The 20318-nt window shown below is 35.2% G+C and overlaps 1 protein-coding gene across 1 annotated transcript in view; it reads left to right on the forward strand.

Annotated features, from left to right (window-relative positions):
* The window catches only part of pudp (pseudouridine 5'-phosphatase), a 22977-nt gene extending 5578 nt beyond the window's left edge, over window positions 1–17399 (forward strand). The window contains exon 4 of the mRNA XM_058051921.1: window positions 16860–17399. Coding sequence (XP_057907904.1) covers window positions 16860–17036 — 177 coding nt within the window. The 3' untranslated portion in view covers window positions 17037–17399. The remainder of the gene's footprint in view (window positions 1–16859) is intronic.
* The last annotated feature ends 2919 nt before the right edge of the window (window positions 17400–20318 follow it).

Here is a 20318-nt window from a genome sequence, read left to right on the forward strand (position 1 = left end):
GTACGTAAGTAAGTAAATACGTAAGTATGTACGTAAGTAAGTAAATACGTAAGTATGTACGTAAGTAAGTAAATACGTAAGTACGTAAGTACGTAAGTAAGTACGTAAGTAAGTACGTAAGTAAGTACGTAAGTACGTACATAAGTACGTACATAAGTACATAAGTACGTAAGTGTGTAAGTATGTACGTACCCGGGTTAATTATGGGCCTGCAAGCATAGAGCAAAAGCCCATGTTATTATTCTGAATGAAATCCAACAAATGGCAAATTTCAAGTATAAAATGATAGCATTGTTCTCAAATCATCTTGACCCGGCGGCCTAATTAAGGGGGATGTTTGAGGCATCTGATAGACCCACTCTCACCAACCACCCTCTTTCCACTTTAAAGAATTTCCACTCCGCTAATAGGTCTGCCTGTGGCACCACACACCTGATTCTTTTTTTAATCTGCCAGCCACAGTTGGAGCTGGCATTTTTCTCGATGAGATATGACACCGAGGCTCAGAGGGGGAATTGAGTGTTCAGTGGAATAATGAATGATGACATGTCACTTCCCGCTCTGACTATGTGACAGAACAAGGGAAATTGGGAGTAAACAGAAGCGGCACTTGCAGTTCCTGTCAGATGTTTGCATACACTCATCATGGGCTTGAGTACCGCTATATTCAAAGGACTATATCATTTTATGAAACCAAAAATATATTTTTTATTTAAAAATAAAAATATTAAATTTTTTTTTTATAATTGACCTCTCAACATATTAAAATAAATCGAAATCACTAAATAAAAAATGGGAAAAAGCCCAATTTTAGGAGCATAAAGTCCTAATATTTTGAGAAAAAGTTGTATTCTTATTCATTGTAGGCCCTTAAAAGGACTATATGGTTTTATGAAACCACAAATATACTATAAAAATATTTATATACATACACACCAGGGGTGTCCAAAGTGTTTTTTTTTTGTTTATTAACCCTCGCCACATTATTTTTTTAATTGACCTCTCAGCATATAAAAAAAATCGAAATCACTAAATAAAAAATGAAAAAAAAGCCTAAATTTAGGAGCATAAAGTCCTAATATTTTGAGAAAAAGTTGTATTCTTATGCATAAAAAGTCTTACAAGAATATTACAAGAATATAAGAATAAATTTATAATTTATTTAAAGAGAAAGATTCTTTTAGAAATGTAAAGTAAAAATATTGAAGAAATGTTATAATCTCATAACATGAGAAACTATTAAAAACTATAAATTTGCAGTTTTTTTTTAGAAAGTTAGGTTGGGGGAAAAGTTATACAATATTATGAGAGTACAGTGCAAATAGTAACATTTGTAAATTTAAAAAAACGGAACGATGAGCAAGAAATGTCAAGTTCTAATCTCGTCATCACACAGCAACTTAACACTCAAAAGGTACACCTACCAAATTTACAAGCATGTACCAATAAAAGTTTAAAATGAAAAAAACCCCAACTGTTTTCAAGATTTCTTACAATGTATTACATCTGAGCAAAGCATTTATTGGTGCCTGCTGGGGCGCTGCAATGATGTCAGCCTCCTTCTGGGTTCCAGGCTCCTCTGGTGTTCAGTGATAGCGAAACTTTGCCAAATCGCTGTCATTAACTGACAACAAACATAGTGATTGCGTGTGCAAGGGTTACATCGCCGTATGCGTTCAGTTCCCAGTTCCACATGTCCAAAAGGAGTAGGAAGAAGCAAAGCTTATTAAATCCTACCCCTCCATCTGGTACTTTTACAATCAGTAACTGTTACATTTGTTCACTTCCTGCTTTCTCAATATAATTTAAGTTTTTTTTAACAATTTGATTTAATTAAAAAAAACAAAAAAAATCTTAAACTGTATTATGGAAAGCAGGAAGTGAGCAAATGTAACAGTTACTGATTGTAAAAGTACCAGATGGAGGGGTAGGATTTAATAAGCTTTGCTTCTTCCTACTCCTTTTGGACATGTGGAACTGGGAACTGATTATGGGATGCACTCAATTGTAATCCGATGCATGTTCAAATGAAATTAAACCATTACCATTACCATAAACTTTCTCCATGGACACAAAAGTCCTGATTTTCTCTTTCGGTACGTGCCAAAAAATATATATATTTTTTTTTATTTAAAAAATGTAAAAGATTTAAACATTAAAAAAATTAAAAGTAAAATAATAAAAAAAACAAATTAAAAGTAAAATAATAAAAAAACAAATTCAAAGTAAAATAAAAAAAAACAAATTCATAAAATAAAGTAAAAAAATACTTAATTTATATTGGGAAAGCAGGAAGTGAACAAATAAAAAACTAAAATAAAATAAAATATTAGGAAAGCAGGAAGTGAACAAATAAATAAACTGAAATAAACTAAAATATTAGGAAAACTTGAAGTGAACAAAAAAATAAACTAAAATATTAGGAAAGCAGGAAGTGAACAAATAAATAAAATATTAGGAAAGCAGGAGGTGAACAAATAAATAAAATATTAGGAAAGCAGGAGGTGAACAAAAAAATAAACTAAAATATTAGGAAAGCAGGAAGTGAACAAAAAATGAACTAAAATAAATAATAAATAACTAAAATAAAATAAAATAAAATAAAACATTAGGAAAGCAGGAAGTGAACAAATGTAACAGTTACTGATTGTAAAAGTACCAGATGGAGGGTTAGGATTTAATAAGCTTTGCTTCTTCCTACTCCTTTTGGACATGTGGAACTGGGAACTGATTATGGGATGCACTCAATTGTAATCTGATGCATGTTCAAATGCAATAAAACCATTACCATTCCGTTGTGTCAGCATCTAGCGCTTTGGAACTATCTGAGCTGACCAAAAATAAAACCTGAGAAAAAAACAAGTTCTCCCTTTTCGATTCGGGAACCAGAGAAACACTTCTCACTGTGCGAGGGAATGTCGTTGATAAGAGAAGATTTTACCCTGGCCGCACTTGGATGTCTGAGTAAGATGAATGAAACATATAAGCTAGTTCATGCACCGACAAGGAACAGAGAGAACCGCTTCTGCTTCCGTCATTAATCAACAACGCATTAACGCTGGGAATAGCTTTATAATCTAGCTATTTGAATCAGGCACAATTAGGACAAGAAATCTTCTCTCTGAAAGACAAATGGCCCATTAATTCAAGTCCCAGCCTATTCTACTGCAATGGTGACCCAGTAGGCACCAACACAGGTGCTTGACAAGCAATTAGGATTCTATTTCAAATTTAAGCCACTGCAGATAAGCTTTAAGTTAGCTTATGACTTTTTTCTTCGGGCAGGAGCGTCCGAACCTTTTTCAGGTCCACCGACTGAAAAATGAAAGGATGCAATGGCCACTTTGACATTTAGGAAAGAAACTCATTTAGATATGCTGAGGCTTACAGTATATTTCTTACAGTAATATTTCTATAATGCCTCATATTAAGTCACTAGCAAGACTGGTCATATATTTCATCTCATTTCATATTATTTACAAACTGTATTGTATATAAATCTGGGTAAAATTGTTGATTTGTTAATACTTGGGTTGTTTATATTGTTTATTTTTTTAATTGTGTATTTTGTACTGCTTAACTGACTGTACACTTGCTGCTGTGCAATGCAAATCTTATTTTATATATTTCAAGAAAAAATGGCAGCTTTGTCATATCGGTGAAAAAGTATTCCAATTAACTTTAGGCTTTGCTTCCCCCCCCGCCCCCCATTTTTATATTTTAAAAAAACATTTCCAAATATTTTAACGTTCTTATTAAGCTCTGTAAACATTCTTTTTGAATATTTTGACTTTATTCCCATAATAATATTAACTGACTTTGTACTCTTGCTGCTGTGCAATGCAAATCTTATTTTATTTTATCTTATCTATTTCAAGAAAAAATGGCAGCTTTGTCATATCGGTGAAAAAGTATTCCAATTAACTTTAGGCTTTGCTTTTTTCCCCCCCATTTTTGTATTTTTTTTTTATTTTTCCAAATATTTTGACATTCTGATTGAGCTCTGTAAATTTCTTTTTTGAATATATTTTTATATTTATTTTTATACTTTATTCCCATAATAATATTATTTATTTGTCCCTCAACCTAATTTCCAAAACTTTATTTAGTTTTGTTTGTTTTTCATATTACATCTTTTCATCCATTACTTATATTCTACTAAAATAACAAAAGTTTTATTTTAAGTTTATTCTCATTATGTTGTAACTTTTTCCCCCAAACGAACTTTGAAAAAATGAAAACTTCATTTTGGTTGGTTTATTTTGCATTACGACTTAATTTTTTTTTTATATTTCACCTCTAAGCTGCTAAAATTATACCTTTTTCTGCATTTTTATCTCAACAAATTGTGGCTTTCTTCTTGTTACAATGTGACTTTTTTCTCTAAATATTTTGACTGAAATGATTTTAATTTCTGCAGTTTTTATTTTCTCACAATTGAAACTTTCTTGTAAATTTTTGGTTTTTTAAGTATGATTTTATTCCCATAATATTTTTGGCTTTATTGTTTTGTCTGATTTGACCTTTTTTTTATCATGTCTCAGGAGGTACCAGGGTTCAATTCCACCCTCAGCCATCTCTGTGTGGAGTTTGAATGTTCTCCCCGTGCATGCGTGGGTTATCCTTGTGAGGATAAGCAGTAGAAAATGAATAGAATAGAATAGAATAGAATAGAATAGAATAAAATAAAATAAAATAAAATAAAATAAAATAAAATAAAATAAAATAAAATAAAATAAAATAAAATAAAATAAAAAATTAAAAAAATACAATAAAATATTAGGAAAGCTGGAAGTGAACAAATGTAACAGTTACTGATTGTCAAAGTACCAGATGGAGGGGTAGGATTTAATAAGCTTTGCTTCTTCCTACTCCTTTTGGACAATTCTCCAGGTTTTCTCCGGGTACTCCGGTTTCCTCCCACATTCCAAAAACATGCTAGGTTAATTAGCGACTCCAAATTGTCCATAGGTATGAATGTGAGTGTGAATGGTTGTTTGTCTATATGTGCCCTGTGATTGGCTGGCCACCAGTCCAGGGTGTACCCCGCCTCTCGGGATAGGCTCCAGCACCCCCCGCGACCCTGGTGATGATAAGCGGTAGAAAATGAATAAATATTGGGTGCATCTCTTGATCTCTGTTTTCGAGAAGCTTCCATCGGAAAGCTCAGAATTGCCTGGCAGTCTCATGTTTTGTTGTCTTTTCTTCTTCTTTCAACGCTCTAAAATATTAAACATGGTGCGCCTTTGAAATAAGCTCAAACAAAATATTATAGCTGGGGCGAGTGGCAGCGAGTGCGGAGATGGCTTAGTTGATTTCAAACCACTTGGCCCTCGCACGACAGCTTTCAGCGTTCCCCTGGTGCAGAGTATCATTTGCTCAACATGCGTTCATTGCCCCCACCCCTTTTTCTCCCCCAATTTGTATTTTATTTGTTGGATAGTAATCATCACAGACTTCAAACAGGCAGACGAGGCCCGTTGCAGAGCTCTCTTCACATCACAACTGTAGAGAGAAACCATTGGAAATGAAATATGGTAATGGTAATGGTTTAATTTCATTTGAACATGCATCAGATTACAATTGAGTGCATCCCATAATCAGTTCCCAGTTCCACATGTCCAAAAGGAGTAGGAAGAAGCAAAGCTTATTAAATCCTACCCCCCCATCTGGTACTTTTACAACCAGTAAATATTACATTTGTTCACTTCCTGCTTTCCCTATATAATTTAAGTATTTCTTTTACTTTATTTTATTAATTAGTTTTTTTATTATTTTACTTTTAATGTTTTACAATTTTTACAATTTTTACAATTTTTACAATTTTTACAATTTTTACAATTTTTACAATTTTTAATTACAAAAAAATATTATTGTTATTATTTTGTCACGTACCGAAAGAGAAAATCAGGACTTTTGTGTCCATGGAGAAAGTTTATGGTAATGGTAATGGTTTTATTTCATTTGAACATGCATCAGATTACAATTGAATGCATCCCATAATCAGTTCCCAGTTCCACATGTCCAAAAGGAGTAGGAAGAAGCAAAGCTTATTAAATCCTACCCCTCCATCTGGTACTTTTACAAACTGTTACTTTTGTTCACTTCCTGCTTTCCATAATACAGTTTGAGTTTTTTTTTTTTTTTTAATAATGCACCTTGTACCGAAGTAGGAGGTGATATGAGCATCCAATGACATAATGGTCTAGTGGTTAGCGTGCAGACCTCACAGCTAGGAGACCAGGGTTCAATTCCACCCTCGGCATCTCTGTGTGGAGTTTGCATGTTCTCCCCGTGCGTGGGTTTTCTCCGGGTACTCCGGTTTCCTCCCACATTCCAAAAACATGCTAGGTTAATTCGCCACTCCAAATTGTCCATCGGTATGAATGTGAGTGTGAATGGTTGTTTGTCTATATGTGCCCTGTGATTGGCTGGCCACCAGTCCAGGGTGTACCCTGCCTCTCGCCCGAAGACAGCTGGGATAGGAGGGGGAAAAGCGGTAGAAAATGAATGAATGAATAATTTAATTTAATTTAATTTAATTTAATTTAATTTAATTTAATTTAATTTAATTTAATTTAATTTAATTTAATTTAATTTAATTTAATTTAATTTAATTTAATTTAATTTAATTTAATTTAATTTAATTTAATTTTATTTTATTTTATTTTATTTTATTTTAGCAAACATCAACTGCTTGTATTGTTTCTTGAATTGGCTCATCGTCATCAACTATGGAAATGATAAATGAACATTTAACATGACATTTTTTTTTTATCTTGGTTGAAAATCAAAGACAAAGAAAGAAAAGAGAAAGCTATAATTTTCGTGCTGGTTGTCTATGTCAATATGTCAAAGCTACGACTGACCCCGCCTCTCATGCTAATTCCATGCTAAGTGCCCCGATTGAGCGTGGAGTGTGTAATGCGCTTCCTCTTCTGACTTTCATCAACGCTTGCCGTTATTTCTGCTCTCTGCTGTAGAGCACAGCGATGGTGAAATGCTACACATTACTTGCGTGAGTCCCCCCCCCCCCCCCTCGGCTTCAGGTTCATTTGGAAAATGTTGCGGACAGTCTGTCACAGCCACTTACTCACCCGCCGCTGCTCGCCGCACACGCGTGATGCACACGGTGTTTTCGCCGGTCTCGCTGCGCCGCAAGAGTGGTGATTTACGTGCATTAGCGCAGATGTGGGCGTGGAGTGTTTGGCGGCCTCGTCAATGCTTTTGCAGCTTACGTCGACCGTGCATTTTGCTGTCCATGACTATTATATCGCTTCGCTTCGATGCGCAATTGTCGTTTTCGACACTTATTGTACAATGTAGCGACTGCCATTTATAAATCATACACTCCTTTGAATAGCTAACTGTACACTTCTATATCACCTCAACTACTATGTATACTAAGCATCTTCACTGGCTAAATGTACTGCAAAAAAGGTCAGTAAGGATAATTCATAATGCCGCCTACAGAGAACATACTAACTCCTTATTTCTAAAATCACAAATACTTCAACTTGCTGATATAGTTCATCTTCAAACAGCTAAAATAATGCATAAGGCTAAAAACAACCAATTAGCTAAAAATGTCATCCAATACTTCTCTACAAGAGAGGAGAAATATGATCTCAGGGAAGAACTACATTTGAAACACTTATATGCTAGGACTACGTTAGCGTTAGCATAGCATTTCAGTATGTGGAATCAAACTATGGAATGGATTGAGTAAGGAAGTCAAACAATGCAATGAGACAATTCAAGAAACAATACAAGCAGTTGATGTTTGCTAAAATAAAATAAAATAAAATAAAATAAAATAAAATAAAATAAAATAAAATAAAATAAAATAAAATAAAATAAAATAAAATAAAATAAAATAAAATAAAATAAAATAAAATAAAATAAAATAAAATAAAATAAAATAAAATAAAATAAAATGTGGTTAGTGCACAGACCTCACAGCTAGGACACCAGGGTTCAATTCCACCCTCGGCCAAGTCTCGAACCAGTCATGATGTGCTATACATATCACTATATTGACACTTACTATGGTACCCATTATGTCATTGGATGGTCATATCGCCTCCTACTTCGGTACGTGACATAAAATAAAATAAAAAATTAATGTAAATTTTTTTTTTCATTAAAAAAGTAAAAGTAAAAAAATAAAAACAATACAAATTCATAAAATGAAGTTAAAAAAATACTAAAATTATATTATGAAAGCAGGAAGTGAACAAATGTAACAGTTACTGATTGTAAAAGTACCAGATGGAGGGGTAGGATTTAATAAGCTTTGCTTCTTCCTACTCCTTTTGGACATGTGGAACTGGGAACTGATTATGGGATGCACTCAATTGTAATCTGATGCATGTTCAAATGAAATAAAACCATTACCATAAACGTTCTCCATGGACACAAAAGTCCTGATTTTCTCTTTCGGTACGTGACAAAAAAAATTTATAATTTTTTTTTAAATTAAAAAATTAAAAAAAAAAAACATAATAATTAAAAAAATAAAAAAATGTAAAGAATTTAAACACTTAAAAAATAAAAAGTAAAATAATAAAAAACAAATTAATAAAATAAAGTAAAAAAATACTTAAATTATATTGAGAAAGCAGGAAGTGAACAAATGTAACAGTTACTGATTGTAAAAGTACCAGATGGAGGGGTAGGATTTAATAAGCTTTGCTTCTTCCTACTCCTTTTGGACATGTGGAACTGGGAACTGATTATGGGATGCACTCAATTGTAATCTGATGCATGTTCAAATGAAATTAAACCATTACCATAATATTCATAATACTGCCATAATATTGCTACCAATTCCAATACTGATCACATGGATTAACTGTACATTTTCCAGTGTAGGATCAGTGCTAAAAAATGAATAAACTCATCCAATACCAAATATGTTTTTATAAACATGGGTGCCCGATCCAAATAACATATAGTTATACATGTAGTTATACAAAAAGAGGTGATTACGCAACATTACTTTCAGAGCAATTTTAAGATATAAAAACGGTCACAAGGTGGCAGAATTGCATTTGATATTAACTCAGCAAGACTCATAGATTATTGTAATTGAGTAATTGAGAGCGTGGAGGAGTGTAGCATGCAAAAGGTTCCCCATTGTAGGGAAATTCTAAATATTCACATAGTTGGGTTCCAAATTTCAATATTGTAAATACTTCACGGAGTTATATTTGTGATATATTTTCAACTGCTGATTACATAAGAACAGAAAACCTTTTTATTTTGAAAGACGGGAGTCTACGCTTTCTTTTGGTAGGTTCCATAATTTCCAAATTTTCTGAATGTTGCATGCTAGTTGCACCGAATGCAATAGCAATGAGAGAAAAAAATGTCAACCTTCAACACGTCCCACCTTGTCAGCCACCTGACATGCCAGCATAACTTTGAAAACCTACACTAAAAAAAGGCCCCGGGCCTTGTTCCTGTCGCTGTGCCGTTTGTCGCTGTACCCGAGGGCTAAAAAAAACACAAACAATCAAAATGTTGATGCTCTTTCCCACTTCATTCATTCATTCATTTTCTACCGCTTATCCGCCATCCCAGCTGTCTTCAGGATACACCCTGGACTGGTGGCCAGCCAATCACAGGGCACATATAGACAAACAACCATTCACACTCACATTCATACCTATGGACAATTTGGAGTCGCTAATTAACCTAGCATGTTTTTGGAATGTGGGAGGAAACCGGAGTACCCGGACAAAACCCACGCATGCACGGGGAGAACATGCAAACTCCACACAGATGGCTGAGGGTGGAATTGAACCTGTGATTCCTTAATTATCAATGAAATATTTTCACAGTTAGAGCATAGAAAACCTGGTTACAACCTTTCTAAAAACAGTTTTTTATATTCTTAGAGCCCTCTACACTTGAAATAACACCCCTATAGTAGCCTTTACACTCATATTACCCAATATAGTGCACATAATAAGAAAAAATAAGACATAAATAAGACTTGTGCACGTGTTTGCTGCTGAGTGTGGAATTGAACTCCGGTCTCCTAGCTGTGAGGCCTGTGCACTAACCACTTGACCGCCGTGCAGCCCTACTGGAAAACATGATGGAATAAAAAAAATTCCTTCCTTCCTTCCTTCCTTCCTTCCTTCCTTCCTTCCTTCCTTCCTTCCTTCCTTCCTTCCTTCCTTCCTTCCTTCCTTCCTTCCTTCCTTCCTTCCTTCCTTCCTTCCTTCCTTCCTTCCTTCCTTCCTTCCTTCCTTCCTTCCTTCCTTCCTTCCTTCCTTCCTTCCTTCCTTCCTTCCTTCCTTCCTTCCTTCCTTCCTTCCTTCCTTCCTTCCTTCCTTCCTTCCTTTGAATCGAGTCGCCTAGCATGTTTTTGGAATGTGGGAGGAAACCGGAGTACCCGGAGAAAACCCACGCATGCACGGGGAGAACATGCAAACTCCAGAGATGGCCGAGGGTGGAATTGAACCCTGGTATCCTAGCTGTGCGCGCTAACCACTGGATGCAGCCCAAGCTAAAACCATCCTAAACTATATTCCCCTTAAATGTATTTATCTTTCCACTGCTTGCGGTACCGTTCAGAAAAAAATGGCCATCTTAGCCGGTTGTGTGTGTTTCTCCCACAGACTCCTCCGTTTTTCATTCCATTCAGCCATCATGGTAGGCTTTGTCAAAATGATTGCACCGGCCCACAACTGGATATGGACATTTTTGACAGCTGACACTTAATTTCTCAATCATGCATTGAATAGCGGCTTTCCCTTAGCGCAATCAATAGACCCCACAAAGACAAGGTTCGTAAAATCTCACCTCATGGTATTATTTCTCCATGTTGAAAGCGGGAACCATATTGATTTTTTTGGTTGACACAAGATGGCAAAGGTGGCTCGGAATGAATGAGTACAATTTTCCCTCCCAAGAGCTGCACCAGGTGACTTTTCCACCCGGGGTCGTTACTGCTGGATGTGTGCTGTGTTGATTGAAAACAATATCCAACACAAGATGACAGGGGTAAAAAAAAAAGGGGCACGCTAGAATTTACTTACGACGCACCGGTCCATGTCTTAGCGGTTAGGATTGAATTGGTAGCAATATTATGGCAGTATTATGAATATTATGGTAATGGTTTAATTTCATTTGAACATGCATCAGATTACAATTGAATGCATCCCATAATCAGTTCCCAGTTCCACATGTCCAAAAGGAGTAGGAAGAAGCAAAGCTTATTAAATCCTACCCCTCCATCTGGTACTTTTACAATCAGTAACTGTTACATTTGTTCACTTCCTGCTTTCCTAATTTATTTTTATTTTAGTTTAGTTTAGTTTATTGAATTTTATTTAATTTAATTTAATTTAATTTTATTTATTTGTTCACTTCCTGCTTTCCTAATATTTTAGTTTATTTCATTTTATGCATTTGTTCACTTCCTGCTTTCCTAATATTTTAGTTTATTTATTTGTTCACTTCCTGCTTTCCTAATATTTTTGTTTATTTTTTGTTCACGTCATGCTTTCCTAATATTTTAGTTTATTTTAGTTTATTTTTTGTTCACTTCCTGCTTTCCTAATATTTTAGTTGATTTTTTTGTTCACGTGCTGCTTTCCTAATATTTTTGTTTTTTAATTTTTAAAAAAATTTTACGTTACAAACATTTTTTATTTTATTTTATTTTTTGTCATGTACCTAAGTAGGAGGTGATATGAGCATCCAATGACATAATGGGTACCATAGTAAGTGTCAATATAGTGATATATATAGCACATCATGACTGGTTCGAGACTTATTTTATTTCATTTTATTTTATTTTATTTTATTTTATTTTGTTTTATTTTATTTTATTTTGTTTCATTTCATTTTATTTTATTTTATTTTACTGGGGTAAAAAAAGGGCACACTAGAATTTACTTACGACCCACCGGTCCATGTCTTAGCGGTTAGGATTGATCAACTGTCGGGGATTATTCCTCTATTTTCAAGCAAGGCCGCCATTGATTGCCAGTCGGATCATAAAGGTCAGATGTTGGACGTGCTCATGGTGACCTTTCTACCAGTTGAGATCTTTAAATCCATCATGTTGACACAAGACATTGTTTAAAGATTTCCAAGCTAAGATTCCGAGTCTTCGGGAATAGCGAGGGTGAGTAAGTGACGGAAAGATGTGATGCAACACACATTGCATCATTAATGTCCCTCAGGTTGTTGAGTGGAAATTGAGGTCCTGTTTGGTGTTTATGTGCAGTGAAAAGAAAATAAATAAAGAGGGGCGTTTAGGGCCGGTAAAAGGGTCCAATTCCGCTGCCAGTGTTACAAAGAAAGCGCTCAGTAAATGATGTTATTTATGTAAAGCTACATGCGCACTTAGCTTTAACTGGCTAGCATTACCACAATGCATCTTCATTTGAGGTGATCACAAAGCCTTACAAAGACAACCATTGAAAAATAATATAAGTTCATTGGATCAGATGATCGATATACTGAATTATAAATATTCATAAATGAGACCCAATAGAAGTGGGAAAGGGGCTGCACGGTGAAAGAGTGGGTAGCATGCATGCTGAATGATTGAATGAGGGAATGAATGAATGAATGAATGAGGGAGGGAAGGAAGGAAGGAATGAAGGAATGAAGGAATGAAGGAATGAAGGAATGAAGGAATGAAGGAAGGAAGATAAACTAAAAACTAAAATATTAGGAAAGCAGGAAGTGAACAAATAAACTAAAATAACTAAAATATTAGGAAAGCAGGAAGTGAACAAATAAATAGGAATGAATGAAGGAGGGAGGGAGGGAGGGAGGAAGGAAGTAAGGAAGGATAGAAGGAAGGAAGGAAGATAAACTAAAAACTAAAATATTAGGAAAGCAGGAAGTGAACAAATAAACTAAAATAAACTAAAATATTAGGAAAGCAGGAAGTGAACAAATAAATAGGAATGAATGAAGGGGGGAGGAAGGAAAGAAGGAAGGTAGGAAGGAAGGAATGAAGAAAGGAAGATAAACTAAAAACTAAAATATTAGGAAACCAGGAAGTGAACAAATATACTAAAATAAACTAAAATATTAGGAAAGCAGGAAGTGAACAAATAAATAGGAATGAATGAAGGAGGAAGGAATGAAGGAAGGAAGGAAAGAAGGAAAGACAGAAAGAAGGAAGGAAGGAAGGAAGGAAGGAAGGAAGGACAAGGAAAGAAGGAAGGAAGGAAGATAAACTAAAAACTAAAATATTAGGAAAGCAGGAAGTGAACAAATAAACTAAAATAAACTAAAATATTAGGAAAGCAGGAAGTGAACAAATAAATAGGAATGAATGAAGGAGGGAGGGAGAAAGGAAGGAAGAAAGGAAGGAAGATAAACTAAAAACTAAAATATTAGGAAAGCAGGAAGTGAACAAATAAATAGGAATGAATGAAGGAGAGAGGGAGGGAGGAAGGAAGGAAGATAAACTAAAAACTAAAATATTAGGAAAGCAGGAAGTGAACAAATAAATTAAAATAAACTAAAATATTAGGAAAGCAGGAAGTGAACAAATAAATAGGAATGAATGAAGGAGGAAGGGAGGGAGGAAGGAAGATAAACTAAAAACTAAAATATTAGGAAAGCAGGAAGTGAACAAATAAACTAAAATAAACTAAAATATTAGGAAAGCAGGAAGTGAACAAATAAATAGGAATGAATGAAGGAGGGAGGGAGGGAGGGAGGAAGGAAGATAAACTAAAAACTAAAATATTAGGAAAGCATGAAGTGAACAAATAAACTAAATCTAAAATATTAGGAAAGCAGGAAGTGAACAAATAAATAGGAATGAATGAAGGAGGGATGGAGGAAGGAAGGAAAATAAACTAAAAACTAAGGAAGGAAGGAAGATAAACTAAAAACTAAAATATGAGGAAAGCAGGAAGTGAACAAATAAACTAAAATATTAGGAAAGCATGAAGTGTGCAAATAAACTAAAATATTAGGAAAGCAGGAAGTGAACAAATAAATAGGAATACATGAAGGAGGGAGGGAGGGAGGGAGGGAGGAAGGAAGATAAACTAAAAACTAAGGAAGGAAGGAAGGAAGGAAGATAAACTAAAAACTAAAATATTAGGAAAGCAGGAAGTGAACAAATAAATAGGAATTAATGAAGGAGGGAGGGAGGAAGGAAGGAAGGAAGGAAGGAAGGAAGGAAGGACCCAAAAAATCTGTTGTCATCAGATTTTGAGTCTTGGGTCCATGGTTAAATTCATCCTACAGTTGGAATAGTTATGTGAGGGCTGAGTGGTGTTGTTGTTAATTCATAGAAGGGAATTAATTTGGACTAAAACTGGCTGATTCATCCCAGCATCAATGGCGGTCTCAAGACACCAGGCCATGTTAATACGCCTCAGAGTGGCTGAGAGCGGAGCAATTCTAAGTACTTGAGAACGTGACATGGAGCCTTAATTAGCGTCATCAATACTCTGACTTCCATCTTTAACGCAGCAAGAACCTATTCATCTAGAATTTTCCCATGAGCCGTAATGCGATGTGTGTGTATTTTTCTTCACTTTTCCATTTTTTATCACAAGCACATTAAAGTCTAAATTACTCGCTCGTTTTTCATTTCAATCAGGCAATGCCAAGGCACCTCAGCGGCTTTTGACTGCTGCCCATCGCCACATTTCATGGGATCCCATGTTCCCCGTGACAGTACAACGACAGTAACCCGTGTTCGAGATTATTGTGCCTGTTGTGAGATCATGCAAACCAATCAAGTCTGGTGCTTGTGTGTCTCACCCAACATTACAGTAACATTCATGTCACCTGGTAACCAGTGTAGAATACAAAAAAAATCATCACAGCCTCTTTGAATGTGTCTTCTGAATGCCCGTTTTTGTTAATTTTGTTATTTTTATTTTCATTATGCAGTTTTGTTAGAGATTATGTCTCTGAACTGGCCTGGGAACAGCTCAGGATCCGCCTGGAGGAGCTTGTTGTCCTGTTCTGTTAGGTCTTCATGGCAAAGGCCAAGAAACGTTCTCTCTTGAACACCATTGGATTGTTGAGCTCCATAAGCAAAGCCTCATTGGGTCCTTCTTCAAATATCCTGATGGTTATGGAACAAACAAGCCAAGTGGTCGACCAAACAAATTTCACTAGCCCTGAGCTGGAGGATCTCATTAGCTGTCCGTTACTGGTATGACAAGGAGATCCCAGCTAGATGTTTTTCCACAAGATTTGGGCTGCTTTTTCCTTCTATGGAACAATGGAGCTTCACTTTTTTGGACCATCAAAATCTAGTTAAGAACATTTGGGCATGGATGCTAAGAGGGAATAAACTAAAATATTAGGAAAGCAGGAAGTGAACAAATAAATAAACTAAAATAAACTAAAATATTAGGAAAGCAGGAAGTGAACAAATAAATAAAGTAAAATAAACCAAAATATTAGGAAAGCAGGAAGTGAACAAATAAATAAAGTAAAATAAACCAAAATATTAGGAAAGCAGGAAGTGAACAAATAAATAAACTAAAATATTAGGAAAGCAGGAAGTGAACAAATAAATAAACTAAAATAAACTAAAATGTTAGGAAAGCAGGAAGTGAACAAATAAATAAACTAAAATATTAGGAAAGCAGGACGTGAACAAAAAAATTAACTAAAATATTAGGAAAGCAGGAAGTGAACAAAAAATAAACTAAAATAAACTAAAATATTAGGAAAGCAGGAAGTGAACAAATAAATAAACTAAAATAAACTAAAATATTAGGAAAGCATGACGTGAACAAAAATAAACTAAAATATTAGGAAAGCAGGAAGTGAACAAATAAATAAACTAAAATAAACTAAAATATTAGGAAAGCAGGAAGTGAACAAATGCATAAAATGAAATAAACTAAAATATTAGGAAAGCAGGAAGTGAACAAATAAACTAAAATAAACAAAAATATTAGGAAAGCAGGAAGTGAACAAATAAATAAACTGAACTAAACTAAAATATTAGGAAAGCAAGAAGTGAACAAATAAATAAACTAAAATATTAGGAAAGCAGGAAGTGAACAAATAAATAAAGTAAAATAAAATATTAGGAAAGCATGACGTGAACAAAAAATAAACTAAAATATTAGGAAAGCAGGAAGTGAACAAATGCATAAAATGAAATAAACTAAAATATTAGGAAAGCAGGAAGTGAACAAATGTAACAGTTACTGATTGTAAAAGTACCAGATGGAGGGGTAGGATTTAATAAGCTTTGCTTCTTCCTACTCCTTTCGGACATGTGGAACTGGGAACTGATTATGGGATGCACTCAGTTGTAATCTGAAAAATTGTACAATTAAATAAAACCATTACCATCATTGAAATTTTCATTTGTATATTAAGGGGGATTTCTGCTTTTTTTAGCTATCGTCTTAAACATTTGATCAGCTGATGTAAATTCTTGGAATTTTTCAACTGTGCCTAAAATTCCCATCAGGAGCATGTCACCGCCCAATTGTCTCGTTTCTGCCAAACGGGACTTAAGCGGTTAAAATGTAAACAATGAAGTGAGAAGTCTTCCAAGTCATCTTTTTCAGGCCGTCATGACTCTCTATATGCCCACAATGCCTCAAATGAGTTTTCACGCAGCGTATGAAAATGTAAACAAAGCCAATGAAGTGGGGCTGTTGGGGGCACCTAGCTTCAAATTGCACTTTTAATGGGTAGACTTCCTCCCGGAGGTCAACGCCGCTCCTTCGAGAAATGTCAAGCTCATCAGATTGAAAATGGAAACGGTGCCTCTGTGTCCCATTTCCTCGCATTTGTTTTTGTGCTCATCTCTGCCGTCCGGCTAATAGGCTTATGGAATTGTATAACGTGGTTGTCCTCTATATTGCCCCCCCCACACACAGTGCTTGGTGTTCGAGGACGCTCCCAATGGTGTGAAGGCGGCCCTAGCAGCAGGGATGCAGGTAGTGATGGTTCCAGACAAGAACCTGGACCCGGGTCTGACTCATGAGGCCACGCTACGACTGGGGAGCTTGGAGGAGTTTGAACCGCAGCTCTTTGGCCTGCCAGCGTTTGAGTAAGCCTCAGGCAAAACATGGAATGTGCCTGGTACCTACTTTTAATCCAAAAAATTACAATTTCTTCATTTTACAATATGTTGTAATTATTAGATTCAGCTCCAGAACCCTTCCCTTCTCTCTTCAATTGCCATTGTTCACTCAATCCAGGTTTGTTGAAATTAAATTAGCAAAAAAAATCATGATGAACTAGCTCTGACAGTCCAGTTTCACTTGTGAAGTGATGTCATCGGGGAAACAAAACACTGGACTTTTCATCAAAATAGTAGTCATGTCAAAATATCGTGTTGCTGCTGGATGTTCAAAATATCCGACTGGTACTGTAAGTATATTGTCTTTTCCATAAAATGGAGAATGAGCGACAGATGTACGCCCACCTCAAGGTCTGTTCTTTGCAGTGATCGTTTCACCGATTACTTCTTTAAAGGAAGTCCTTTACAATAAATATTTTTACGATATAAACTCCAAAAAATTGTAAAATTGCTATGAAAAAGCCTGTGAAAGGCATATGCCGAAAAATGCCTTTGAACACCAATCAAAAACAGCGATTTTGCACACAGCTTATAGCTAGCATTCATTCATTCATTTTCTACCGCAGGGGGTGCTGGAGCCTATCCCAGCTGTCTTCGGGCGAGCCAACCAAAACAACCATTCACACTTTGGGTTAGGGTTGTACCCCGCCTCTCGCCCGAAGACAGCTGGGATAGGCTCCAGCACCCCCTGTGACCCTTGTGAGGATAAGCGGTAGAAAATTAATGAATGAATAATCAACAGGTATCAACAGGAAGTGCTTTTCAATCAGCCACTTAGCCGTAACCTAGCAACCCAAAAAACTGCATTTCCCCAATGGAGTTCAGAATTAACAGGGCGATCGATGCTAGCAACAATTTAACCATTAACATGCTTATGTAGCGGCCGCAGACGTGGCCGGTGAGAGGGAACCGCTGATTGCCTACACTGCTGTTTCCTTGCAGCAACGACAGCGAATCAGGAGGGGACTTTGCGTCACCTGACCAAGTCCTCGTTAGTGTCGTCACACTTTGAAGTCTTCTTAAAATACCAAAGACAACTCCCGTCTTCAGAAACTGCAATTTGTACTGAGCCTTTCATCTTAGGTCGGCCCCCCCCCCGCATCCCGACGCCAGGTAGGCTTTCATGGCCGACACGGCACCAGGAGCTTCCTGGAATGGAATTTTACATCACTTCCATCCGTCCTCAACCTTTAATCCCCAAGGAGGACTAATCTTCTCAACAGCCGACCGTCGTTCTGTGTTCTCACAATGTCCCAGTAATTGTACATGTCCTTTACCATTCACTGCAAACACGTGTAAACGGTGACCGCTACATGTGTGAGGAGTGAAATAGAAAAATTGAAAAGCACAAAAATAGCTTTGGAATGCTTGTCTGTGGGCTTCCTCACCACAATGACTTCATAGCCCCAAACCATCTTAAAATAAATAAAGTCACTTCATAATATTTGAGCGTTTTTTTTTTTTATTTTGTGGTCTTAATTTTTAATAGTTTCACTGTTAAGGTGATGCTGGGACATTCTGACACTGAAGGGGATTCATTGCATTTTCCAACAATTCAATTCAAGAATCTATAGCAAGGGTATCCAAACTGTTTCCAGTTTAAACAAATGCGCTATCAGGTCATTAAGTATATTTGCTTTGTGATGTGAGTGAAAAAGCCTATTATTAGCATGAACATTATTGGTCTTCTCCCCATTTTTGTAGTTTTTTCCTAAATAATATTTGCAAATATTTATTTAATATATAATATATTATATATAATATAGTTCATATATATTTAATATTTATAATATATAAAAATAATATTATATATTATTAATAATAATTTATAATATTTTATTTATTTATTTATATTTAAGTTATTCACAAACTTTTCCCAAAATTATTTTCAAAAAATAATTTTCTTTGATACTCATAATATTACAACTTTTTAAACAGAACAAATTTAATATATATAATATATTATATATAATATATTATATATATAATATATTTGTATGTATTTGATATATTTATATATATAATAATAATATTATAATATTTATATTATTGTTGTATTTATTTTATTTATATTTAATAGTTATTCACAATTTTCCCAAAATTATTTTCCAAAAATAATTTTCTTTGATTCTCATATTACAACTTTTTAAACAGAACAAATTATATATATATATATATATATATATATATATATATATATATATATATATATATATATATATATATATATATATATATATATATATATATATATATATATATATATATATATATATATAAATAATATTGTATTTATTTTATTTATATTTATTCACAAACTTTTGCCCAAAATTATTTTCCAAAAATAATTTTCTTTGATTCTCATATTACAACTTTTTAAACAGAACAAATTTTTCAACTTTCTGCTACTAAAAAGACATTTTTCCATATAATTTTACAATTATAATCTTCTAAAACTGACTACTTTTTATTAGAATGACTTTTTACTCTTAATTTGACTTTATCCTCATAAAATTACAGCTGTTTTTCTTTTATTGTTGTGGTTTATTCTGCCGTTTCTTCCCCCAACGGGCAGCGGCGGCAGCTGCGGTGCTTCTCCCTCCGTCATGATCTTTCCCAATCACAGCCGGTCACACAGTAGCCCCGTGTAGCATCTCCAGCTGCTAGCAAGATGCACATCATGGCAGATACCAGAATTTACATATAAATTAAAAAAAAAAAACAGCCTCCCGTCCTTCAGTGACCAGTGGCCGTCACTGGAGGTAAGCCAACCCATGTCACCCAATCAAATATATGCATTGCGATTCTAAATACAACAGCGTGAGTGACACGGAAGACGGACTACAAAATGGATAGAAAAGAATGATGGAAATGGATGGAGGACAGCGGGATGACTGAAAGTTACGGAAAGAAGAGAGAGATAATCAAAATATCGGCTGCACGGTGGTCGAGTGGTTAGTGCGCCGACCTCACAGCTAGGAGACCCGAGTTCAATCCCACTCGGCCATCTCTGTGTGGAGTTTGCATGTTCTCCCCGTGCATGCGTGGGCTTTCTCCGGGTACTCCGGTTTCCTCCCACATTCCAAAAACATGCTAGGTTAATTAGCGACTCCAAATTGTCCATAGGTATGAATGTGAGTGTGAATGGTTGTTTGTCTATATGTGCCCTGTGATTGGCTGGCCACCAGTCCAGGCCGCCTCTCGCCCGAAGACAGCTGGGATAGGCTCCAGCACCCCCCACGACCTTGTGAGG

Source organism: Doryrhamphus excisus, chromosome 16, assembly GCF_030265055.1.
Source record: "Doryrhamphus excisus isolate RoL2022-K1 chromosome 16, RoL_Dexc_1.0, whole genome shotgun sequence".
Classification (NCBI taxonomy): domain Eukaryota; kingdom Metazoa; phylum Chordata; class Actinopteri; order Syngnathiformes; family Syngnathidae; genus Doryrhamphus; species Doryrhamphus excisus.